The sequence below is a fragment of the Danio rerio genome, chromosome 17 (genome assembly GCF_052040795.2).
Source record: "Danio rerio strain M-AB ecotype USA chromosome 17, GRCz13ab, whole genome shotgun sequence".
Taxonomy (NCBI): domain Eukaryota; kingdom Metazoa; phylum Chordata; class Actinopteri; order Cypriniformes; family Danionidae; genus Danio; species Danio rerio.
Window position 1 is genome coordinate 15844074 of NC_141037.1, and position 24010 is coordinate 15868083.

A 24010-nucleotide genomic window follows, 5' to 3' on the forward strand; every position below is an offset into this window, starting at 1 on the left:
CGCCAAATTGTTAACAAAGTCTGTATGTTTCAAAGTCACCTCAAGGTGAAAAATGCAAGATTTACAAATTACACATTTATTCATCTTCACTCCGAAGAGGTATAAGAAATGTTTAGTTGTTAATGTACGCTGAAGCAAGAACTTAAACAATGTCAAACTTTGATGAATAAAAAGCATCTGCCAAATGCATGAATGTAAAATATATTCCATTATAATTAAAATTCATCTTTATTTCTATAGTGCTTTTACATTGTTTAGATTGTGTCAAAGCTGCTTAACCTAGATAAATGAATTAACATAGATATATACAGTTTAAAATAGATACATGTAAATGAAATATATGCCATTATCACATAAATATTATAATCTGATTGAGTTAAAATGTTTTTAATTAAAATAACAAAACAAAACTAGTTAAATGGCATTTAAAAGCATAACAAAATTACCATTATTAGATTTTAGTCATTTAAATAAAAATATTTTGACAAATGAAAGTAATTATACATTATAAGTACTAAAAGTGTCAAACAATTAAATAGAAGTTAAAATAGAGTACTATAAACACTATTGAAATGAGTGAAATGTTTGAAACTTTCACAGTTTTATGATAATTGCTGAATGTGAATCTGGATTATTACATGCAGACATCAATTTTCTTTTCCTTAAAATACTCTGAGTATTGTAGATGTAGAGTATTGTACTGTAGATGTGAGTTTTTAAGCTCAGAGAAAGAACGTTCTTAAAAAGGCATGATGGGTATCATATTGAGAAGAATAGAAAGCAAGTGTTGTTTTTTAAACCTGTGTTTTCTGATTCTCGAACATACTTTGCTTATGTGTAACAATCATGTGGCGACTACAGTGATGTAAAAAAAATATTCTTCTGTCTAGATTAAATGTTCACTATTTTCCAAATCTTCTGTAGCAGTGTAAATAACAACTATAACGAACTTGTTAGGCTTTCTTAAAGTTCAAACAGTAGAGCAAAGCACTAGCATTGCTAGTTGGGTTCGATTCCCAGATTCCCAAAAACTGACCAAGTGTGTACCTTGAATGAAAAAAATATATTCAATTCAATTCATTTTTATTTTTATAACGCTTTTTAAATGATTAAGATGGTGTCAAAGCAGCTTATAATAGATGGTCACACTTTATTTTGATGGTCCGCTTGTTGAATTTAAGTTACATTGCATCTACATGCCAACTAATTCTCATTGGATTATAAGTAGACTGTTAGTTTGGGATTAGAGTTAGTGTAAATTGACATGTACTAGCAAAGTTTCTTATCAACAGACATTAAACAGACAGTCTACTAATACTGAAATGGACCATCAAAATAAAGTGTTACCTAATAGATATGTAATATATATGTGACATTATAATATAAATATATTAGATAGTTAAACCTCTCTAATTGAAATTCAAAAGATTTTAAAATAAAGTAGCAAAACAAAACTAGCTAAATGACATTTAAAAGAATAAAAATATTGTCATTATTACATTTTAGCCATTTAAATTCAAAATTAAAACAAATAATATTCAAACAAAGGAAAGTAATTATAATTTTTAAGTACTAAATTTGTCAAAATATTGAAAATAAAAATAAAAGCTAAAATGGAGTACTATAAATACTACTGAAACAAGTGAAATGATTGAATCTTTCAGAGTTTTATGGTTATAGCTGAATGTAAATCTGGATTATCACAGTTTCCTGTTTCTCAAAATACTGACAGAGGAATGTAGATGTGTGCTTTTAAGCTCAGAAAAAGAAAACACAGGCTCATTTTTAAAGCACGATCACTTTCATCTGGAGTAAAATAGAAAGGCAGTGTTATGTGTCTTTTTCTCTTTTTTGGCAACAGAGAAATCTGTGTATTTCTCTAAATGTCCTGCGTCCGCCACATGAACCAGTCCACTGCTGATGACTTTGGCGGAGGACTGGAGCTTATCAGCACATTGCACACAAGCTTCCAGCTGCGAAGCTTTCAACTTTTAACTTCCAACTGGAGTCTCTCATGTGGACCAGAATTAAATGGCGGCTGCAGTCAGAACTGACTCTTTAAAGTAGCAGTTCTGTCTTAAAAATATTATTTCTGCCATTATTTTCCTAACAGTTTACTATTTCACAGGCTTTCCGAAGCAGTGCTGTTATTATTAACTAATAGTATTAAGAATGAGTTGCATTCATATTCCTTCAGCTTAGTCCCTTATTTATCAGGGGTTGCCACAGCGCAATGAACTGCCAAATATTCTGGCATATGTCCAGCGACAACCCAGTACTAAAAGGGTTATAATAGAGTATAATAGATTAACATTCAACTTAAAAACTTTAAATAAATATAGAAAAAAAGTCAATTAAAACATTAAAGCAGCTTAATAATAGAAAATTATTTAAACAAATATAAATAAAAATTTAGCTGCAAGCAGCAATTATCGGGGCCAAGCAGCCACACCATAAACAAGCACAGCAACAAGTTACAGAGCGATTGGATAATTTCTTTAACTTTTTGGAAGCATGGTCTGAGCCATGGTGGAATTTGGGCTAACAATCTATGGAGAGTTTAAAACAGCAGATTTTCAAACTAATTCAAAATGGTGGACAGGAAGTTGTGTCAATTAGGGAATAAATTATATGTATAATCCAAGGAATCTGCAAGACCAGCCTCATGACAATAGACAAAACTATTCAAAAGTCAAAATTAAAAAATGACTTTGTTTGAGGGATGCATTTAAATCAGCTTGAGCCAAGGAATGAAGAGATAAAAAAAAGAATTTTGATTGTAGCCCATTCTGTTAAAATGTTGTATAGCAATAAACATAAGTGAAACTTTGGACAAATGCTGGTGCTAAAGAATTTAAGTTAGAGAGTCCAAATTTGTTGTGGTTGAAGATCAGACTGTCCTATATCACTATCAGTGTGCTAAACTTTGCACAAATGCCGCAAACGGTTCATAGGGCTGCCATAGACTCCCAGAGCGGAAGAAGAAGAAGAAAAAGAAGAAGAAGAGGAAGAAGAAAAAGCCGAAAGAATAATAATAAGAACCGGAATGGATACAAAAGGTGCATACACACCTTCCATGCTTGACCCCTAATGACAAGTGACAATAAAATCTGATTAAAAAATAAATTTAAAAAATCAGACAAAGTTTTTTTATTAATTACAATTAAATGTTCATATGAATGAAATTAACTGAATCTGAAATCATTTTAAATGTATACATTTTATTAAGTCAGTCTAAATAAGACTATATTCTAAATACATAAATGTCATATTTACATATAATTAAAAAATGGATACTAGTAGAATTAAGGGTCCCACTTTATATTAAGTGGCCTTCACTAATATGTACTTACATAGGAAGTAATAGTTGTTACAATGTCCTTATTGTGTAAATACATGTATTTATTGTGTACTTATGCTTGATTAAATACATGTATGTAATTACATCTGTAGTTAACTTTTGTAGGTACATTTGTAAATGCACTGTTGACCATCCCTTTCACCTTAACCCACCCTTAAACCTACCCACACCACCAAACCTGTCCATAATCCAACCTCTATCCCAACTCAAGAGCACCACAAGTGTTCTCAAATACATTATAAACACAGTAAGTACATTGTATTTATTTTTTTGATGTAAGTACATAGTAGTTGAGGATGCTTAATATTAAGTGGGACCGAATTAGGACAATATTTCTTGCAGATATGACCATTTTTCTGGTCAACTACTATTCTTCTGTACACACTAGAGATTAGAAAGCATATATTTAATAAACAATATTACAGTACAGAGAGTTAAAGTAAATAAAGACCACATTTTCATTTTTAATTTTTCAAGTTAAAAAATGTATTATTATATTTATATTAAATCCTGTGTACTCTAGGTATCAAAGCCCTAAAAGACAAACCCATCTTACTCTAATTTTACAAAGTCAATCTGTCCCGGGATATTCAGTAATCTCATATCGCTCATTCACTGCTAATGCATTAAACACCATCAACATCTTATATTCTCAAGTGTACTATACATGTTTACGTTTCTATCCTCATGCACATTTGTTCTTATCTGATAAAAAAGTTTATACTCAGTTGTGCTGCTTATTTAAAACTAGTTGAAACAACAAAGTTCTTGAGTTTTTTTTAGGGACAACATAATTGTTTTATGTTTAATCAGCGTAAAATTGAGAAAACCATTAAGTTATCTTAATTGATTTGAGTTGCAACAAGATGAAGGGATTGTGCATTTTCTACAGTGCTTTTATGTGTTTAAAGTGTTTTATCACTTTTAAATGGTATCATAAACGTGATAAACAATAAATAATATAGTTTATCGCTTTTATTATAACTCTAATACACTTTTAAATACTTTAATATACCATTTAAAAATAAATATTATAGTTTATCGCTTTTATTATCACTCTTATACACTTTTAAATACTTTAATATACCATTTAAAAACCATACCATTTTTCACTTTTAATTGGTATAATAAAAGTGATAAACAATATTATTTATTGTTTATCACTTTTAAATGCATTTATTTAATAGTGATAAACAATAATGTTTATCGTTTATCATTTTTAAATAGTATAATAAAGTAATTAAAAAGGTATTTCTAAAATACCTGAATGTAAACATTAGCTTAAAATTTTCTGAATTGATGTGCATCCTGGAGTTTCCATCAAGCATTTTTAATGTGAAATTCCTTATAATGCACATAAAAATAGGTGGATGTAAACATAGCTAATTACACCATTGGTATGCACTCAAAGAGGTACGATAATCAGTTTAGAAGGGAAGCGGGAATGTAAACATACCCCATTTTCGGAGGGCTTGTCCGAATTCCCTCTGCACTTCCTGTCAGCTTGATCTGCAGTCTGACTTCCTGTTAGGAATAAAACAAGATTACATCATCCAACCCTGCACTCGAACAAAGTCAAAACGATGGCAAAACACAAACTCTCAAACATAAAGCTTGCTACCATATAATATATATATAATAAGTCGCATGTATGACTAAATTACGGATACCTCTCAGTCTGCAGAGCATGTGATCTAGCAGTGGGATTTTAGCTGGCATATTAACCCTGATTACTCTTTGTCGAGACACTGGATTTTGCTGAACAGCATTTAGCAACCTCCAGTCATTTCTCTTTTGTGAGCCTTTGTTTCGCCAGCGCTTTTAGCCGTGGCATCTATAAATAAGCAGGGGCTTAATTCTGTAAATCCAGGGCTGTGTTATTATGTGTAATCCTGTCAGAGGCTCTGAAAATACCTAGACCTTCATGAACGCGCTGCATCTGATAGGTCTCTCCACAATCCCACTGACTGCCCTCTGCTCTCAAAGACTAATTTAGAATATAGTGATACGACAAAGTAGATGGGTTATATATATATATATATATATATATATATATATATATATATATATATATATATATATATATATATATATATATATATATATATATATATATATATATATATATATATGTGCATATGTGCTAAATGCTGCTTTACTTGCTAAAGCAAGATGCCTTAATGTTACACGGATATTTTTTGGTTGCTAAGGTGTTCTGACAGAACTTGGTCCATTGTTGTTCAGTTGAAAAATAAAATTAAATAAAATTAAATGTAATTTAACTTAATTTCATTTCATTTAAAAATTAAATTACATTAAAAATACATTTCTTTATTTGTTTCATATCTCATTTTACAATAATATTCATTTTTATCATTTTGAATGGTATATTAAAGTATTTAAAAGTGATAAACAATAAATATTATTTATCACTTTTTAAATTGTTTAATAAAATAATAATAATAAATAATATTTATTGTTTATCAGTTTTAAATAATTTGATATACCTTTTAAAAGTGCTAAACAATAAATAAATATTGTTTATCACTTGTATTATACCATTTAAAAAGTGACAAACATTAATATTTACTCAAAGTATCTGAATGTAAATGTTAGCATTGAAATTTTATAGTGTACATTATTGTAATTTAGTTCTTATTTGTTTCATATTAAGACTATATAATTTCATATTGAATTGGTATATAAACTAAAAGACATTTGACTTTTTTTCTGGAAAGGCACTAAATAACTTATTATTATTATTTTGTATTAAGAATGAGATATAAACTATATATATATATATATGTGTGTGTGTGTGTGTGTGTGTGTGTGTGTGTGTGTGTGTGTGTGTGTGTGTGTGTGTGTGTGTGTGTGTGATATTACTATTAATATTAACAAATCTTTGTCACATTATAGGACTATACACAATATAAGTGTTATATACACAGTAGTCTAGGAAGGTCTACAATTACATTCCTGACCTCAGAAAGTATGAAAATCTGTATTTATGTCGAAGAATCACAATTCCTGGCTTTCCTTCGGCTTAGTCCCTTTATTCATCAGGGGTCACCACAGTGTAATAAACCAACAACTTATCCAGCATATGTTTTACACAGTGGATGCCCTTCCAGCTGCAACCCAGTACTGGGAAACATCTATACATTCACACACATACACTACGGCCAATTTAGGTCATCCAATTCAGCTATAGCACAGATGAAACCCATACCAACATGTGAAGAACATGCAAACTTCATACAGACCCAGCCGGGACTCAAACCAGCGACCTTTTTGCTGTGAGGCGACAGTGCTGATCACTGAGCCACTGTGTCGCCTGTATTGATAATAATTAAATTTATATTTTTTGTGTTTAATATTTTATTATAATAATATTTATTATAGTATTATATTGAAAAGGTAAAAAGAGGATATAGTCTATAAAAACTGTTTCAATTTAGTTTTTCATTTTGTTAATGCCTAATGCATGGTACACTTTAACAAAAGTATATTTATGAATTAGAAACAATAAATAAATCCAACAATATTTATAATTATAAATATTATAATTTATAATATTTATAATTCCAGCACTGAAATGTTTATACTGTTAGGTGTTATTTGTTATTATCTGGAAACTACTCATTTCTGTGAGAAGCTTTTCCTTTTTTTAACACAAATATTTTTGGACTGTGTCTGCACAATCCTTAAAAAATCTCTGCAATCCTTCTAGCAGGATTAATTAACTCCAAAAAGCTTTAAGCTATTTGCTGAAAATTCCTGTAATTTTTCTTATCACAGAAAACCTAAAATCACAAAGTCAGTTTCTTCAGAAACTAATTCTAAAGTATGAGCAATGTGAATGATCTCATATTATCTTATATTGAAATCCAAAGTCTGTGTTTGTCTGCGGGTTGTCTCCAGTCTGATGGAGCAGTGGTTTGTTTCAGGTTCAGATACGAGCACAAGAAGGCGGGAGACCAATTACACACAAAGAGGATTAGTTACGTAACCGCAGAAAACTGCAGAGGCAAAACTCTGCAAAGCACAAAGCAGACAGCACTCGAATTCTCAAAATTAATTCTCAAATTAAGTTTGGACACTAGATCTAATAGAAAGTTAGAAATCATCAGCCTAAAATTTCCTGAAATTATATTCAATAAGCAAACATGCTAAAGTTTCAAAAAGTTTCCAGTTTGTTTTAAAAAGTTTGAAAGATTTGCCTGAAGATTGTGTTTTTGTTATCAAAATGTTTTCTTGTTTGTTTCAGAAAGTTACTAAAAATAATTTAATTTTATAAAAAAAAAAAAATTATCATCACTACTTATGTTTATTTTACTGACAGAACATGTCAGAGAGCACTAAAGAATAAAATTAGTTGCAAAGACAACATTAATGAATTATTATTAGAAATATGTTAAACATGTTAGTAAAAATACAGTTACCACATCTAATTCATTCATTCATTTTCTTTTCGGCTTAGTCCCTTTATTAATCTGGAGTCGCCACAGCAGAATGAACCGCTAACTTATCCACCATATGTTTTACGCAGCGGATACCCTTCCAGCTGCAAACCATCACTGGGAAACATCCACACACTCTCATTCACACATGTACACTACTGACAATTTTAGCTTACCCAATTCACCTATAACCCATGTCTTTGGACTTGTTGGGGAAACAGGAGCACCTGGAGGAAACCCATGCGAACACAAGGAGAACATGCAAACTCCACACAGAAATGGCAACTAGCCTGAGGCTTGAACCACTGACCTTCTTGCTGTGAGGCGACAGCACAACGTACTGCACCACCGCGTCGCCTACCACATGTAATATATAATTTAATATAATATATTGTAGCAACTTGCCAAAGTACAAATTACATTAGCACATGTGGCAATAATGATGACTTATGTTTTATGTTTATTTGTATTATTTGTAGCAGTAGTAGTATTTGCTTTTATGAGAGGACATATGAATAATTCATTGTACATTTAAAGGCAAAGGAAAAATTAGCAGACGCCAACATTCATGCAGTCAATTTGACTGTTATGGCCATCCATCGTTTTTTGTCGTAATATTATTAAAATTGTAATAAAGTTATACATCAACTATAAAAGCCACATTTTTCCTAAATATGTCTATATTTCATGCACACATTTGTTTGATTCTAAGTTATTCAATTACATCCTCTGTAGTAAGTAAAGGGACTGTTCACCAAAAACTAAATATTCCGTCATTATTTACCCTCCCTTCTCTAGATCTAAACCTTTATCAGTTTGTTTATTCTATTGAACACACAAAAGAAGACATTTTAAACAAAATTAAAAACCTGTAACCATTGACTTCCATATGTTTTTCCTATTATGGAAGTCAGGGGTTACAGGTTTTTAGCTTTCTTTAAAATATCTTCTTTTGTGTTCATTATACGAAAGGAAGGTTTGGAACCACTTGAAGGTGAGTAAATAATGAGGAGATTTACATTTTAGGTGAACTCTCCTTTTAAGGCTGTGACTGTGTAGTTATTGTGCTTATGTTCTTGTTGTTCTTCCCTTCAGTGATTTTGCTTGTTAACAGCAGGTGTTCATCAGCAGCTGAATTCACTCTGTCAAGTGGAGTATTTAAATCACTAATGTAGGGAACAGTTTTTTTTTTTTTTTTACTGTGAACTGTTCATTTATCATTTTAGTACAGCAAGCTACGTATTAATAAGTATCAATTAACAAGAAAAGTCCCTATAATCAACCAAGTCATTTTTACATCATAAACAGTAACATATTGTTTTCATACCTTTCAACCCTTCCGTTTTTCCCCGGATTCTCTCGTATTTTACAATTCTATCCTGCTATCATCCCGTAAAGGTATTTTCCCATATTTTTAATGAAGGGTGGGAATAAACATTAAAAAGCCGATCCATACGCAACCCATATTGCCAAACCCCCAGAGGCTGCCCCTTGCTCTTAAATGTAAGTCTGTTTTGTGATTTTATTTTATTTTATTTAGGTATGAAAACACCTTGAAATAAATATAAAAATGGCGAGATTCTCTTCCTTTCCATCACAGGCACCGCTGCCCCTCCTATACTATCCTCAAAATTCAGTTCATGTATTGATAAATAGACGCTGCTTCTTAAATGGATTCTGTTCACGCAATTTGAAGTGGTGCGAAAGTGGACACTCTGGGTTTTGGGTGCGTGTTTGAACAGACATATACTATTGCTACTACTACTGATACAACTACTACTACTACTACCACTACTACTTCTACTACTACTACTACTACTACTACTACTACTACTACTACTAATAATAATAATAATAATAATAATAATAATAATAATAATAATAATAATAATAATAATAAAAATAATAATAAAATCTAAACATGTTGATCTTGGTGGGTTTTCTTTAACAAATTTTGTCTTAAATGAGCATAAACAGTTAAGAAAGCAATGGAATGCTTTCATTACAGATGTGTGCTTTCTTAAAATGACTCCTCTTATTTGATGTGATCAAACGAAAAATCAATATGAGAGATTCATTCGCTGCTCTTTAATCAGAATGTTCAGATTATACAGTAAAGAAAATGTTAATAGATTTGATAATTTGATTCAATGTTTTGTTTTGTCAAATATTTTTCAATTAATGTTTAATAGAGCAAGGAATTTTTCACAGTATTTTCTGTAACATTTTTTATTTGTGGAGAAAGTCTTATTCTTATTTATTTGGCTAGAATAAAAATGTGTTTTTTACATGCATTTTAATTTCTCTTTGCTATTTGGGCTTATTGGAACCTAATTAGAATAAAACATAAGTATCATTTTTTGATACAATGTACTTTTAGAGAAAAATTATGTCCATATACGTGGTCTCGTAGTCCAAATTTACATAAAAACTTTTCCTGACTGTTTTTAATGCATATATAACATATACATTTTTTAACATGTTTTTACTATCAGAGACTAAAAACAACTTTCTTCCCCCATTTTGGACGGTTAAAAATTGTGTTTGAGATATTTCATATGCAGCAAAACAGTTGCAGGATGACACTGTATGTCTGTAACAAAATTTAAAACATTCAAAGTATTTTAAATAGCCATTTAAGGCCACTTAAAGGCGAAGGAAGTTATGATCAATATTATTAGTGCCATTTAGCAATATTTTTTCGATTGTCTACAGAAAAAAACAAATGTTATTCAATGACTTGCCTAATTACCTTAACTTCCTAATTAACTTAATGAAGCCTTTAAATGTCACTTTACGCTGAATACTAGTACCTTAAAAATATCTAGTAAAGTATTATATACTGTCATCATGGCAAAGTTAAAATAAATCATTTTTTAAAACTATTATCTTTAGAAAGGTATCAAAAAAAAATCCATTAAACAGAAAGTCAGAAAGTGGGGGAAAATATAAAGGAGGGCTAATAATTCTGACTTCAACTGTATATATCCAAAGGTGATTGACTCCTTAGATAATTTCCTTACCTTGAGAAGCATTTGTGATGGGACACTCTTCATGCCGCAGGTAAAACTTGACTTCCGCTCTCCTCTGACCCCATTTCTGCAGATGCTCGAACATCATCTGATCAAACGGGATGGCTCTTTCTGCAAAATAACAACACAAACACTCTTTGTTTCCATTAGGATGTGAAACCTTCTCTCTCAACTCACAGGACGTCAATGTCAAAACCAATACAATACCTCTCTATTTTAATCTAGCCCACATGATATGAAAACTTCAAACTGAAAACTGCCCTTTCTATTACACAACAGCCCTGTAGCGAAAACATGGTGGTACGTCCAGATGTGAAAGGTCTGGCTATCCTTGCTGTAGGCGTTTTATTAGACAGCGCGGGCCATGTGCCATGCGTAGGACACTAGAATAACAGGCCCACAGGAGTCATGTAAACAAACCTAAAGGCCCTGAGACATCCCGACCCACAAAACTACCACCCACCGTCTAGGACAAACTCTGACAAGGACATCATTGTTCCGTGATGGACAGTGTTGCTTTCTCTGTGGGATCCGCTCCATAAGGGGGTCCATTCAGTGCTAAATCAGGATGTAAAAGAGCTAAATAATACAACTGTTGGCATATTGAGAAGAGCATATAGAAATGCTACTGCACATATGGCAAGTCTGTACTCACTGAATTGAAGCCGTTAGTTTTCATAAGTAGCTGAAAACAGCAGTAACTCAGGATGAGACTATAAAGCACCACATAGTTTTACAGTACTGCGTTAAATGTTGGGCGGCACGGTGGCTCTTTGGTTAGCACGATCGCCTCACAGCAAGAAGGTCACTGGTTTGAGTTTGCATGTTCTCCCCTTGTTTGCGTGGGTTTCCTCCAGGTGCTCCGGTTTCCCCCACAGTACAAAGACATGCACTATAAGTGAATTGGATGAACTAAATTGACTGTAGTGTATGAATGAGTGTATGGGTGTTTCCCATCACTGGGTTGTGGCTGGAAGGGCATCCACTGCGTAAAACATATGCTGGAATAGTTGGTGGTTCATTCCTCTGATGCGACCTCTGATAATTAAGGGACTAAGCCGAAGGAAATTTAATGAATGAATGAATATTATATGTTGAATTAACACTATAGTCTCAGCCTCAGACGGCAGGCTAATGGACCATCAATTAACATGCTAATGTTGATATTGTTTAAGTCCCTGTGAAATTCTAACAATGTTTTTTTAGATATTAGCATTAGTATGTTAGTGTTAAGAGATCTATGACCTAGTGCGCTCAAAATTTGACAAAATTTGTATTTAGAAGAGATAAACATTCAAAGCTTGCAGTTTGTCACTTCTGGCTCAATGGATCATCCATTTTTTGACTTCTATTCATACTTTAGTTTTTCATCAAATCTTCTGACCAATCAAATGCTCTCTATTCTCTGACATGCCCCGCCCCATTCAGCACACTATTGCTATATGTTAGGGGTGTCCAAACTCAGTCCTGGAGGGACGGTGTCCTTTTAGCTCCAACTTGCTTCTACACACCTGTCTGGAAGTTTCTGGTATACCTAAAGAGCTTGATTTGTTAGTTCAGGTGTGTCTAATTGGGGTTGAAACTAAAATATGCAGGACACTGTTCCTCCAGGAACGAGATTGGACACACCTGCAATATGTGCTTTATCTCAACCACTCTCAATGGTACTTTTGCTAGTAGTTTTCCAACATTACTAGCCACTCTGTACTATTTTCACTAGTCACAATTTTGTTGTTGGGAAAATATTTTTATATGCTTAAATATGACGTTGACATGCTAAAATACTTGATTAAGATTTAGTGTTATGTCCACATGCCGCCTCATTCATTTCACGTTTTGTGTGTTGTGTATAAGCAAAGGGGTTTCATAGTGTTTTATTGCAATTAATTTTTATTTCACATGACTTTTTTAGAACTCAAAATTAAGGATTAACCAAATGTATCTTTGACCACGCCAAACAATAATTATTTCTTAGCCACAAATCTTAAATGTGTCAAAACAAGCAACATATAGCTGTATACTACACTTTTTATTTAATAAAACATTTCTTTAAAAAAAACCTTTAAAAAGCCTTTCTTTAAAACAGAATTATTGTCATGTATCAAAAATATGCACAGTAATCTGTCTTGGCTAAAGATCTCTCAGATCACCAGTTAACTACACATAAATGGTGAGTTAATCTCCATTAAAGCAATGCTATTGTAAAAAGAAGATAATTAAACCATATTAACAAAAATAATTGTAAGCAAAAGAAAGCAGGTGAAAAACATACTGTGTATGATAATGAAAGGATGATCAAACGCACATGTTTAAGACCAATTAATAATCTGTTCAAAGCGAAAGCAACCGGTGCTGCTTACAAAAAGACAAATCTGGAGCTCTTGTAAGCAGCAAGACTGTAGGTGTATTCGTATAACTTTTGTGTAGTCTATTTGAAAAAGAACCGATCACAGTTGCCTTCCAGGCACAGTTGCTTCGCGCAAGGAAACGGGAGCGCGCACATGTTTTAAATAGTCGCTCACATCACATCAGCTGTTAACATGAGTGATCATCCTCTTATTCACTATTGACCTGCTTTCTTTTGCTTGCGCGAACACCATTATTTTTGTTAGTCGTGCTGTTTCTCAATTCTAATATCACATTTGCACGCATATTTGGTCATCCTTATAGTCGAACCCTGCTTTTAAGAAACCCACAATTTAAAAATTTTCAACCAGCCAAAGTGGCAAGTGGGAGTGACTGTCAAACCCGCCAAAGCAGAAATCTACCCGCATTAGGCAGGCTGGTGGGTGTTAATGTCAAGCCCTGATTACAAGAACTTTTTTACAAAAGAACATTTCATAAGAATTTCCACCAGCTCAATGCTATTATTTTACCATTATAGTGTATACAGCCATGGCAAAAAGACACTCCTGGTAAACATTTGTTTGGAAAATTGTTAGACTCTGCCAAGCACATGAAACATGGTGTTAGAACATTTTCACATAAAAAAATAAAAAAAATCAATCATCATTTTTTTTTTCCAAATAATGCTCTAAAACTTTTTAACGTGTTACACGTAATTTTGAATTAGTGTTAGTTTAAATTTTGCTTACAGAGTGTATACAGTGTCTATAGAAAATCTTCATACCCTGTGAAAATATGCCTTTACTCACATTACACACTGCTTTAAAAGACATTTGGGATAAAGTTGTTGAAGGGCACAGGTTAGGAGGAGGAAAAACATTTCAAAGGCTGGAAAAGTTACTTGGAATGTGACTTGAATTCAGGCTGTATGATAAATAAAGTACGTAATTCACCTCCGTGAAGTTGGCACCCCATAAAAACAAATAATCCCCATAACTATGCCATTCGTTTGTGCTATGTTTGTGCTGATTTGTGCCGCAAAAACGAACGTTTGTGCTGGTTTGGGGTCTGTAATATTAAGCATTATTTTTTGACCGTGTGACGTCACTCTCCACCCCATGTTGCTCCACCAGTTTTGTACGCTTTAGAGGAAATAATGGGGCGCAAAGTGACGTTGCGGCTCCCGAAGTGTTTTGATTAGGCAATATCTAAATGATAAACATAGATAGGGTGTTTATTTAAACAGCACAAATCCAGCACTAACCAATGACACCTATTTTGTGCAATTTAGAGGAAATAATGGGGCGCTGAGTGACGTTGCGGCTCCCGAAATGTTTTGATTAGGCAATATCTCATCAATAAACGTAGATAAAGTGTTTATTTTTATGGCACATACCAGTACAAATCCAGCACTGAAGAATGACACCTGTTTTGTGCAATTTAGAGAACCTGGGGTGGAGAGTGACGTCACAGCTCCCGAAATATTTTGATAAGGCAATATCTAAACAATAAAAATAGATCATGTGTGTATTTTAACGGCACAAACCAGCACAAACCTAGCACAAACGAATGAGACCAGTTTGGTGTGATTTAGACAACCTGGGGTGGAGAATGACGTCACGGCTCCCGAAATATTTTGATTATATCTAAACAACGAAAATAGATAAAGTGTTTAATTTAACGGCACAAACCAGCACAAATCCAGCACTAACGAATGAGACCAGTTTTGTGTGATTTAGAGGAAATGGGGTGGAGAGTGACGTCACGGCTCCCGAAATATTTTGCTTATATCGAAAGGAGGAAAACGGATACCGTGTTCGTTTTAACGACACAAACCAGCACAAACCGAGCACAAACGACCTGTGCTGTTTTGAAGTCATTTGCACAACAAGGGGTGGAGAGTGACGTCACACGGTCAAAAAAAATAATGCTTAATATCTCAGACCCCAAACCAGCTCAAACGTTCGTTTTTGCGGCACAAATCAACACAAACGTTGCACAAACGAATGGCATAGTTTTGGGGATTATTTGTTTTTATGGGGTGCCAACTTCACGGAGGTACTTATTTCAAATATTACTTTCTATAGGCACTGTAGGGTGGTAGATGGGTACCTTTTCCTTTCCAGACTTCAGCGAGGTGGCAGCCGCTCTCTCCGGCCTCCTTACAGAACTCCACCACATCCTTACAGAGCGTCTCTGGAGTAATGGGCACCTCGGTCAGCAACTGTTGATTATCACTCAGGAATACGGTCAGAATCGTCTGCAAAGAGGAAAGAATATTGAGGTTATCTGAGTCAACTTACAGCCTCTCATTTTTGACTGTGTGGGCTTCATCTTAGCCTTATAATTCTCAAACTGTTTACATTCATTATTCCAGTGGTCAAATGAGTTGCAAAGGCAGACGAAGGCCAATTAAAGGACATTCACAAGTTGAGTTGAAATCAAGGGAATTGCATGTTTATTCAAGAATAAGTAATCATTATTTCTGAGCTATTATCTCCTACATACCAAAACCAAGCATATTGGCGAGAAGACTTTAAGCACACAAAATGGAAAATGTCAAAACTTTGGAAAGGACAACCTATTTTGTGTCATACCCAGACGACAATGTAAGAGTTATTTAATCCTGGCATTAGATGATACTTTAAGGATCATCCAGCAGGGTTTTTATTAAAGAGGCTTAAACTAATGGTCGGGCAAATTGGATTAAGCATTGCAAAATCATATAACAAACATGAAGAAGAAAAAAACACAAATACATTTTTTGGGATGAATGTTTTTGGGATGAATTTTTTGGGATTTTTCCCACCAAAAATGTTAAATATTTATTTATATTTAGTAAAAAAAAAAAAAAAATGTAATTTTGGCTAAATTTTGCAATACAGTAGGAATAATTGTTACATTGTTAATACAAATATTTTTTTAAATGTCATTTGTCAGTTTCTCTGTGAAAAAAAGAAAGCAGAACTAAAATAAGTATTGTTTTTGTTGTTTAATAATAATATTACAATACATTATTAATTTTATAATTATTTAATTATGATAATTCACAAATATACCATGTGAAATACTTTGTAAAATATTGGTAAATTTGAAAAAACTTTGTTGTACAATTAGAATAATTATTACAAATTACAATTTCTTTAAATGACATTTATTAGTTTGTGTGGTAAAAACTTTAGAAAGCACAACTAAAATAATATATATTGTTAATAATCAATAATTTCAAGTCATTAATTAGTTATCAATAAAAATAAAAAACAAATCACAAATATATTTTTTAAATAATTTCAGATAAACTTTGGGGTACAGTAAAATATTTTTTACAAATAAATATTTTAAAAATGATTTTCAATGTTATTTGTCAGTTTTTGGATGGTAAATAAGTACTATAAAAATAAATAAAATAAATAAATAAAAACTTTATAAACAACTAAAATGATAATTGTTTTTGTTTATTTAAAAAAATGTTGTCGTAAAAGGTTACAGTATTCTTAAAACATATTTCTGATGTCATTTGTCAGCTTTTGGGTGGTAAATAAGTACTTATTATACTATATATTATATTATATAAATATTTTAAAAACACAAAAAAAATTGTTTTGTTATTTAAAAAACATTTTGTTGTCATGTAAAATATTTCGGAAAATATCTGTGAATTTGGAAAAACTTTGTTAGAATAATTATTACAAATGAGTCTTTTTTTAAAATAATGTGTTAGGTAATTAACATTAGAAATCACAACTAAAATAATACTTATTCTTAATAATCAACAATTCTATATCAACAAATAAAATCCACAAATCTTGTAAACTATTTTGGAAAACATCTATACTTTTGTAAAGACCTTGCTGCACAGTAAGTATAATTATTCATTCAATCATTAATTTTCTTTTTGGCTTAGTCCTTTTATTCATCAGGGGTCACCACGGCAGAATGAACCGCCAACTTATCTAATATATGTTTGACAAAGTGGATGCCCTTTCAGCAGCAACAGAGTACTGGGAAACACCCATACACACTCATTCACACACACTCATACACTGCGACCAATTTAGTTTATTCAATTCACCTGAACCACATGTCTTTGGACTGTGGGGGAAACCGGAGCACCAGGAGGAAACCCACGTGAATACGGGGACAACATGCTAACTCCACACAGAAATGCCAACTGACCCAACCGGGACTCAAACCAGTGATCTTCTTGCTGTAAGGCAACAATGTTAAACACTGAGCCCCTATGTTGCCCAAGTATAATTATTACAATTTTTTTTGTGGTATATCAGGCATTTGGGCGATGCGATGCGTCTATTTTATAACACCAGTCATCAATAAAATCTAAACACATTTACATATACTTCATCCCACTTTCCCTTCCCTTCACTCAAAAATGTAAATACTAGCCATCTTATGAAAGCAGCTGAATTCAATTCCCACCCGGGCCAGGAATGGAGGCTTTACTTCTAAAGTGTAACACAATCCCTCCAAACAAGCAAGCAGCAGATTGAAAGAGAAATTCTGTGAGGGTTGGATTACAGGGCAGAGCTATAATAATCTGATTAGGAGGGGGTGCAAACATGCGAGCGTGTGGCAACACAGAGCTAAGAAAACTGTTTCGCTGGCCGAAGCCAAACAAATCCAGAAAGGGAAATGCTGCTGTGATCTGTGAAGACAGCGGATAATCCCGATCTGGACAGCTGCCTGGAATTTTATTGTCACGAGGTCTCATATTAAAATAGCCCAGGGCCAAGAAAAAAAAGTCAAATAATGCTAACGCTGCAATAGAACAACTCAATTACCAGCCAAAGCCATCACAAAAAGTAAATTGTTTAAAATAAAAGGAATATTTCATCCAAACATGGAAATTCTGTCACTATTTACTTTATTCTTATGAACACAAAAGAAGGCCTGCTTTAGGCCACACAAACTGTTTGGATTAGCATGGAAAATAAAATGGTTCCAAAGACAAACGGGAGTTTTTTAAGCATCAAGATAATGAAAGTGTAAAACAGCCCTTTTTATTTGCAGACTTGAATGTGTCCTGAGCAAAGAAAAGAGTGACTTTCATACATTTTAAACAGGATTTACTAAAGAAACCACATAAAAAATCATCCAGCACTATAAACATTTACCCCAAAAAACCTTGCAAATCATATTTGGAAGAATCATTTGATGTCATTGGTTTGTCAATTTTTAGAAAAATGTTGTATGACCCTACAGTTGAAGTCTGAAGAATTATTAGCCGCCCTGTTTCTTTTTTCCTTGATTTCTGTTTAATAAAGAGATGCTTTCTTCAACACATTTCTAAACATAATACTTTTAATAACTCATTTCTAATCACTGATTTATTTTATCTTTGCCATGATGACAGTAAATAATATTTGACTAGATATTTCTCAAGACTCTTCTATACAGCTTAAAGTGACATTTAAAGGCTTAACTAGGTTAATTAGGTTAACTTTACAGGTTAAATTATTGTATAACGATGGTTTGTTCTGTTGACTATCAGGGGAAAATATAGTTAGCACTGTTGCCTCACAGCAAGAAGGTTGCTGGTTTGAGTCTCGGCTGGGTCAATTGGCATTTCTGTGTGGAGTTTGCATGTTCTCCCCGTGTTTGCGTGTGTTTCCTCCAGGTGCTCCGGTTTCCCCCACAGTTTGTGAATAAAAACACTGAATAAACTGAACTGGCTGTATGTCTGTGAATATGAGTGTGTATGGGTGGCAACACGGTGGTATTTCTATTTTTGACTATTTGTCATTTTAAATTTGTATTTATTGCCACTATCCTTCAAACCACAGTCTTGTGTCAGCTAAAATGTTGTGTGATTCTATAATAGTCATTTCCAGTCTTAGTAAATCTCATACTATAGTAAAGTCTATGGTACCGTATATATTACAACACTTTTTTTAAATGCTACAGCTCTCAATGAACTGAGAAACTATAATAAATACTGTAGTATACTTTAGTTTGTACTACAGTAAACGGTGGTGTTTTGAAGTCTAATATATTCAATAGTTGTAGAAATCTCCAAGTCATTTTATATATTACTATAGCTGTATTATTACAATGTATTATTGTATTTTACATGTTGGATCCTTGTTACTTTAGTAAGTACAGCTCAGAATAAGTATGTTGCTTCATTATTCCGTAAACCCTTACTTTTTATACATATATCTTATGTTTGTCCCATAGGCAAACAAAAAAAGCAGACAGTAATGTTTATATTAAGCATAATATACTTCTAGACCTCCATTAAAAGGGCATTTTTAAAAATTCAGGAGTATATTAACCCAACGTTGGGTTAAAAATGGACAATCCCAAGTCTTGGGTTAATTTTTTTCAGTTAAATTTTTATTACAATGTCCACATTTGACCCAACGTTAACACAACCCAGCATTTTAAGTGTTAAAATAAAACTGTTCTATTTTATCAATAGTTTTGACTATATGTCATTTGTAATGTGTATTCTTTGCCACTCTCCTTTAAACCACAAGGTTTCAATTATGAAGCCAACAATCTTTTGTCAGCTAAAATGTTCTACATGAACAATTATAATAGGCATTTCCAGTATCCAGTAAATCTCATACTAAAGTATATTGTACTGTGTGTATTACAACACTTTGTCAATGAATGCTAGAGCCCTCAATGTAATAAAAACATCCAATAAATACTGCAATATACTTTAGTTTACACTTAAATAGTGGTGTATTGTAGTCTAATATATACAATAGTTGTAGAAAACTCCACAACTAGCTTCTACAACTTATATTAATTTAGTGGTTGCATTTCCGTTGCAACAAGAAAATAATTCAAATCCTTTATTATAGTATGGTTCAAAAACGCTGTAGTATTTATTATAATTTAATAAAGTATTTTTTCATGTGGAATCCTTTTACTAGGCCCACACGGAATCTGCGCGCGCAGAATTACGTATATTTTTTCCCATCATTAATTCAGTTTATTTTTTAAAATGTGTGTAAATCTATATTTATTCAGTTTTTAAATTAATTATAGTAATATTATTGAAAAATGTTCATCTGATTTATGTACAATGCAGTTTGTAAAGTAATATTTTCTGTTTTTTAGTAGAGAAATTTTATGAAAGACTTGCTTTGTTTACCAAATAAAGAGAATCTAACCGGATTTGCATTTTAAACATTAAATAAAAGTTAAAAGGGTATTACTTTTTTATTTCACATATTAGGCTTTTAGTTATGATACTCCCAAAATAATTCCGCAGAAATCCGCAGATTTTTACCAAAATTCTCAGCAGAAATAGCAAAAAATATCCACAGATTCTGTCTGGCCCTACTTATTATTTTAGATTTAGATGCAGTTCAAAATAATACACTACCAGTCAAAAGTCTGGGGTACATTTTTTATTTTTTATGTGTTTTTTTTTTTAAGAAAATGATTTGCCATTTATAACATGTAAATTAAAAAAAGCTAAATTGTTAAATATTTATTACAATTTTAAATAGCTTTTTTATTGTTTGTAGTTTCAAATTATCTTTCAAATCATTATTGCTTGTATTACTATTACTATTTATAATAACAACAACAACAACAATAATAATAATAATAATACTTATTATTATTATTATTATTATTATTATTATTATTATTATCATTATTATTATAAATAATATTAGAGAGATTTCTGAAGCATCATGTGACAGAAGACTGGATTAATGAAGCTGAATATTCATCTTCAAAAATCACAGGATTATATTATTAAAGTAATTTCTAAACTATTTTTGAACAGTTATTTTATAGTGCAATAACATTTCACAATTGTTTTGATACAATAAATGCTTATTTTAAAACATTTAAAAATCCTACTGACCCCAAACCTTTGACTGGTACTGTATGTTGTTTCATTTTTGTTGTAATGTTGTTTCATTTTCAAAACCTTCCATCTTATTTATATAGTCCTCCATTAAAAGTGCACTCTAAAAAATGCTGGGTAGTAAAATCCCAATTTTGGGTCAAATATGAACAATTGTAACTAAATTTAAATTGCATAGTCCACGTTTGACCCAACGTTAGGTTAACACAACACTGTAAAAAATGCTGGGTTCCACACAATCAATTTGTGTTGGGACAACATGAAGCAATTAAGTTAACATGCTAGTTTTTACAAATGTAAGTAGATTAAACATTAAACAATTAATTCATCTCCCAAAAAAGCTCAAGACTTGTGTTGTTTCAGCTCAATTTAAATAAGTAGCTTGAACAAACAGCAAATGTCATTTTCTGAGTGAACCCAGCATTTAAGAGTGTGCATTTCAGTCAGCAAAACATACTAAAAGAGCACAAAGTTTCCTCCTAATCAACCACCACTTTTCTCAAACCACATTTTCCCTTCATGCACAAACACCAAGCTCATTCCACCATGCCACAAACATGTGCGTGAAATAGCATCCTTTCATTAATCAAATCCGCAATCCACTCCAACTATAGTAAGTCTCCATTTAACCCTCCTCACTTACACATGCACTTAACAACAAATGTCAATCTGCCGAAATCCACGCGCCAGACATGTCCTGCTATTTTAAGCCACACACAAGTGTCTAAACTTCTAAACTAAGAGACTCCTCATCTGTCCCTATTCTTGTAAGCCCACCAGACTTTCACCTTAGTCGCCTTTTGGTCGTCCTTCCCCTGCGCCCGCACTCTCTTCTGCAGCCACGGCCTGCCTTTGGAGGTGCTGACCAGGCTGCGGAGCACCATGTTAAAGAACCTCCTCATGGAGCTCTGGATTTGGGGGTTGATGGACTGGAGGAGCCGACCCGCCCAGGCTCACTGGAGCCCATTGGAGTGTGTCCTTCTCTCTCTCCTTTGGGAGCCTGACTGTCTGTCTGACCGAGTGTGTGTGAGAGTGTTTAGACACTACAGAGTGGTCAAGAAGAGGAGGGGAGCGGGGTTTGGGGGTATTTGGGAAATGGGAGGGTGGGTGGCAAACACTCTCTCTCTCTCTCTGTCTCTCCCAAACTGCATTCCCTCCAGGACCAAGCGGAGGTGCCAGGGGAAGATAAGAGGTATCTGGTAACAGTAGACAGACAGTGCTGTGGCATGTCACTGATAGACAGTGAATTCGACGTCACGCTAGCTCAGGCTAAAACACACACACTTTCATACAGTGAAGTTGATACAGGAAGTCATGCTAATACCACTCGTGTTATCGAAGGAAGAAGCATGTGGAATAGATAGACAGCATGCAGTGATGTATGCAGACATCTGCTTTAAAATGTGCAGATCATCAATTAGCAATAAACAAACTCACTCAATTTCCTTTGGCTTAGTCTCTGCATTGCCACAGCGGAATGAACTGCCAATTACTCTGGCATATGTTTTATGCAGAGGACGCCCTTCCACTTTCTCATTCACACACACACACACACACACACTCATTCACTTGCGACCAGTTTTGTCACAAAGCACACGAACATGGGGAAAACATGCAAACTCCACAAAGAAATGCTTCCAGGCCCAGCCGGGATTTGAACCAGCAACCTTCTTACTGTGAGGCGACTGTGCTAACCACTGAGCTGCTCCTATAAACAAGTTAAATTTGTATATTGATTTGTAGAAAAGTGTTGCTAGACGGTGGTAACCAAGGAATTGCTGTGAAAAACACACGGTTGCTAGGGCGGTCTGGATGGTTGTCTGTTGGGGAGAGCGTCAAAATAGCCAGAAGTCGTTCATTTTTAATGGGAGCCAGCGGTGAACTCCGGCAAAAGTGGCGTGTCACCTCTTACTTGGTGTGGGAGTCAAGGAGAGTTGAAATCAGGACAGCTTTATGGTTATTACCTATGACAGGATTCGACAGCAACCTATCGCAATATACTAATCTAATGCTTGTGGACTGCAGAGACTGCAGTCCTATAAAATTTGTTTTTCAACTACAATGTTTCTAAAGCTAAACGAAGCAGAGCTTGATTGTTGCTATGGCTGGTTTCTGTTTATTATACATGATGCATACAAAATAGCGTTAAAATTAAGACCTAGTAAAAAACGTAAGGCTAGTAACTGTCTCCTATAAAGAGCATGTTGAAAGTAAACTAGCACTTAAATATTCACAAAAAAGCCTCACTACACATATAATAAATTTTAAAGCTGTCAACAGTAGCGCTGTGAATGTACTATTAGGCATAGGCTGGTCTAAGATTCTGACGGTACGATAACCTTGGATAATTTTTTTTTTTTTTTTCGTGATTACTGCTTCAAAATTAGTTCTTTTTAAATGACTGGGTAAAAACAAAAACTTTTTTCCTCATTGAACACTATATATTTTATATTAAGAAACAGTAAAGTATTTTGGACCAGTAGCTTTTGATTTGGAGGTTCCTTTTCTGCTGGATGTGCTTTTGCCCTAAGAAAACAACATAAAATAATTGTAAAAAAAACTGTAAAAAAAAAAAAAAATTTAAACAAAAAAATAAAAATAAATAAATCTATACCTTAGGAACGCTATACCAGAACACTTTTTAAAAATTTTAAAACCTTGACATTTCCAAACCACTGTATACCTTGAAACCGGTTATCCTCCCATGCCTATGTACCATTAAGGTTTTCCACGGAAGATAGTTACCAGGGTGTTGTTGTGCAATTGCTAGCGTACTGTGAGTTGCTAAGCAGTAGCAAGTTTTTAAAATGGTTGCAAAGACATCGTCAAGTGATTTCTCAGATGATCAACTGAAGCTATGTAGTTAAAAGGCTATTATGCATATTTACCAATGCATTGTTAAACTGTTGCTAAACTGTTGCTAAGGTTTCTGAATGGTGTCAAAGCATTGTTAAGTAGT

At 33.2% G+C, this 24010-nt stretch overlaps 1 protein-coding gene across 17 annotated transcripts in view; it reads right to left on the reverse strand.

Moving 5' to 3' along the window:
• Nucleotides 1–24010, reverse strand: part of ppp1r13ba (protein phosphatase 1, regulatory subunit 13Ba) — a 77475-nt gene that overhangs the window by 34872 nt on the left and 18593 nt on the right. For 4 of the 17 annotated variants that reach the window (XM_087289267.1, XM_087289263.1, XM_087289266.1 and 1 more), the window contains exons 2-4: nt 15312–15459; nt 10845–10964; nt 4818–4885 (exon numbers count right to left, since the gene is read on the reverse strand). In XM_087289267.1, the coding sequence (XP_087145393.1) occupies nt 4818–4885; nt 10845–10964; nt 15312–15459 (336 nt within the window). Of the gene's footprint in view, nt 1–4817; nt 4886–5031; nt 5327–10844; nt 11075–15253; nt 15460–17271; nt 17401–21839; nt 22080–24010 lie in introns of those variants that run through there. The other 13 variants (XM_087289264.1, XM_087289261.1, XM_087289257.1 and 10 more) reach the window with 7 other exon arrangements.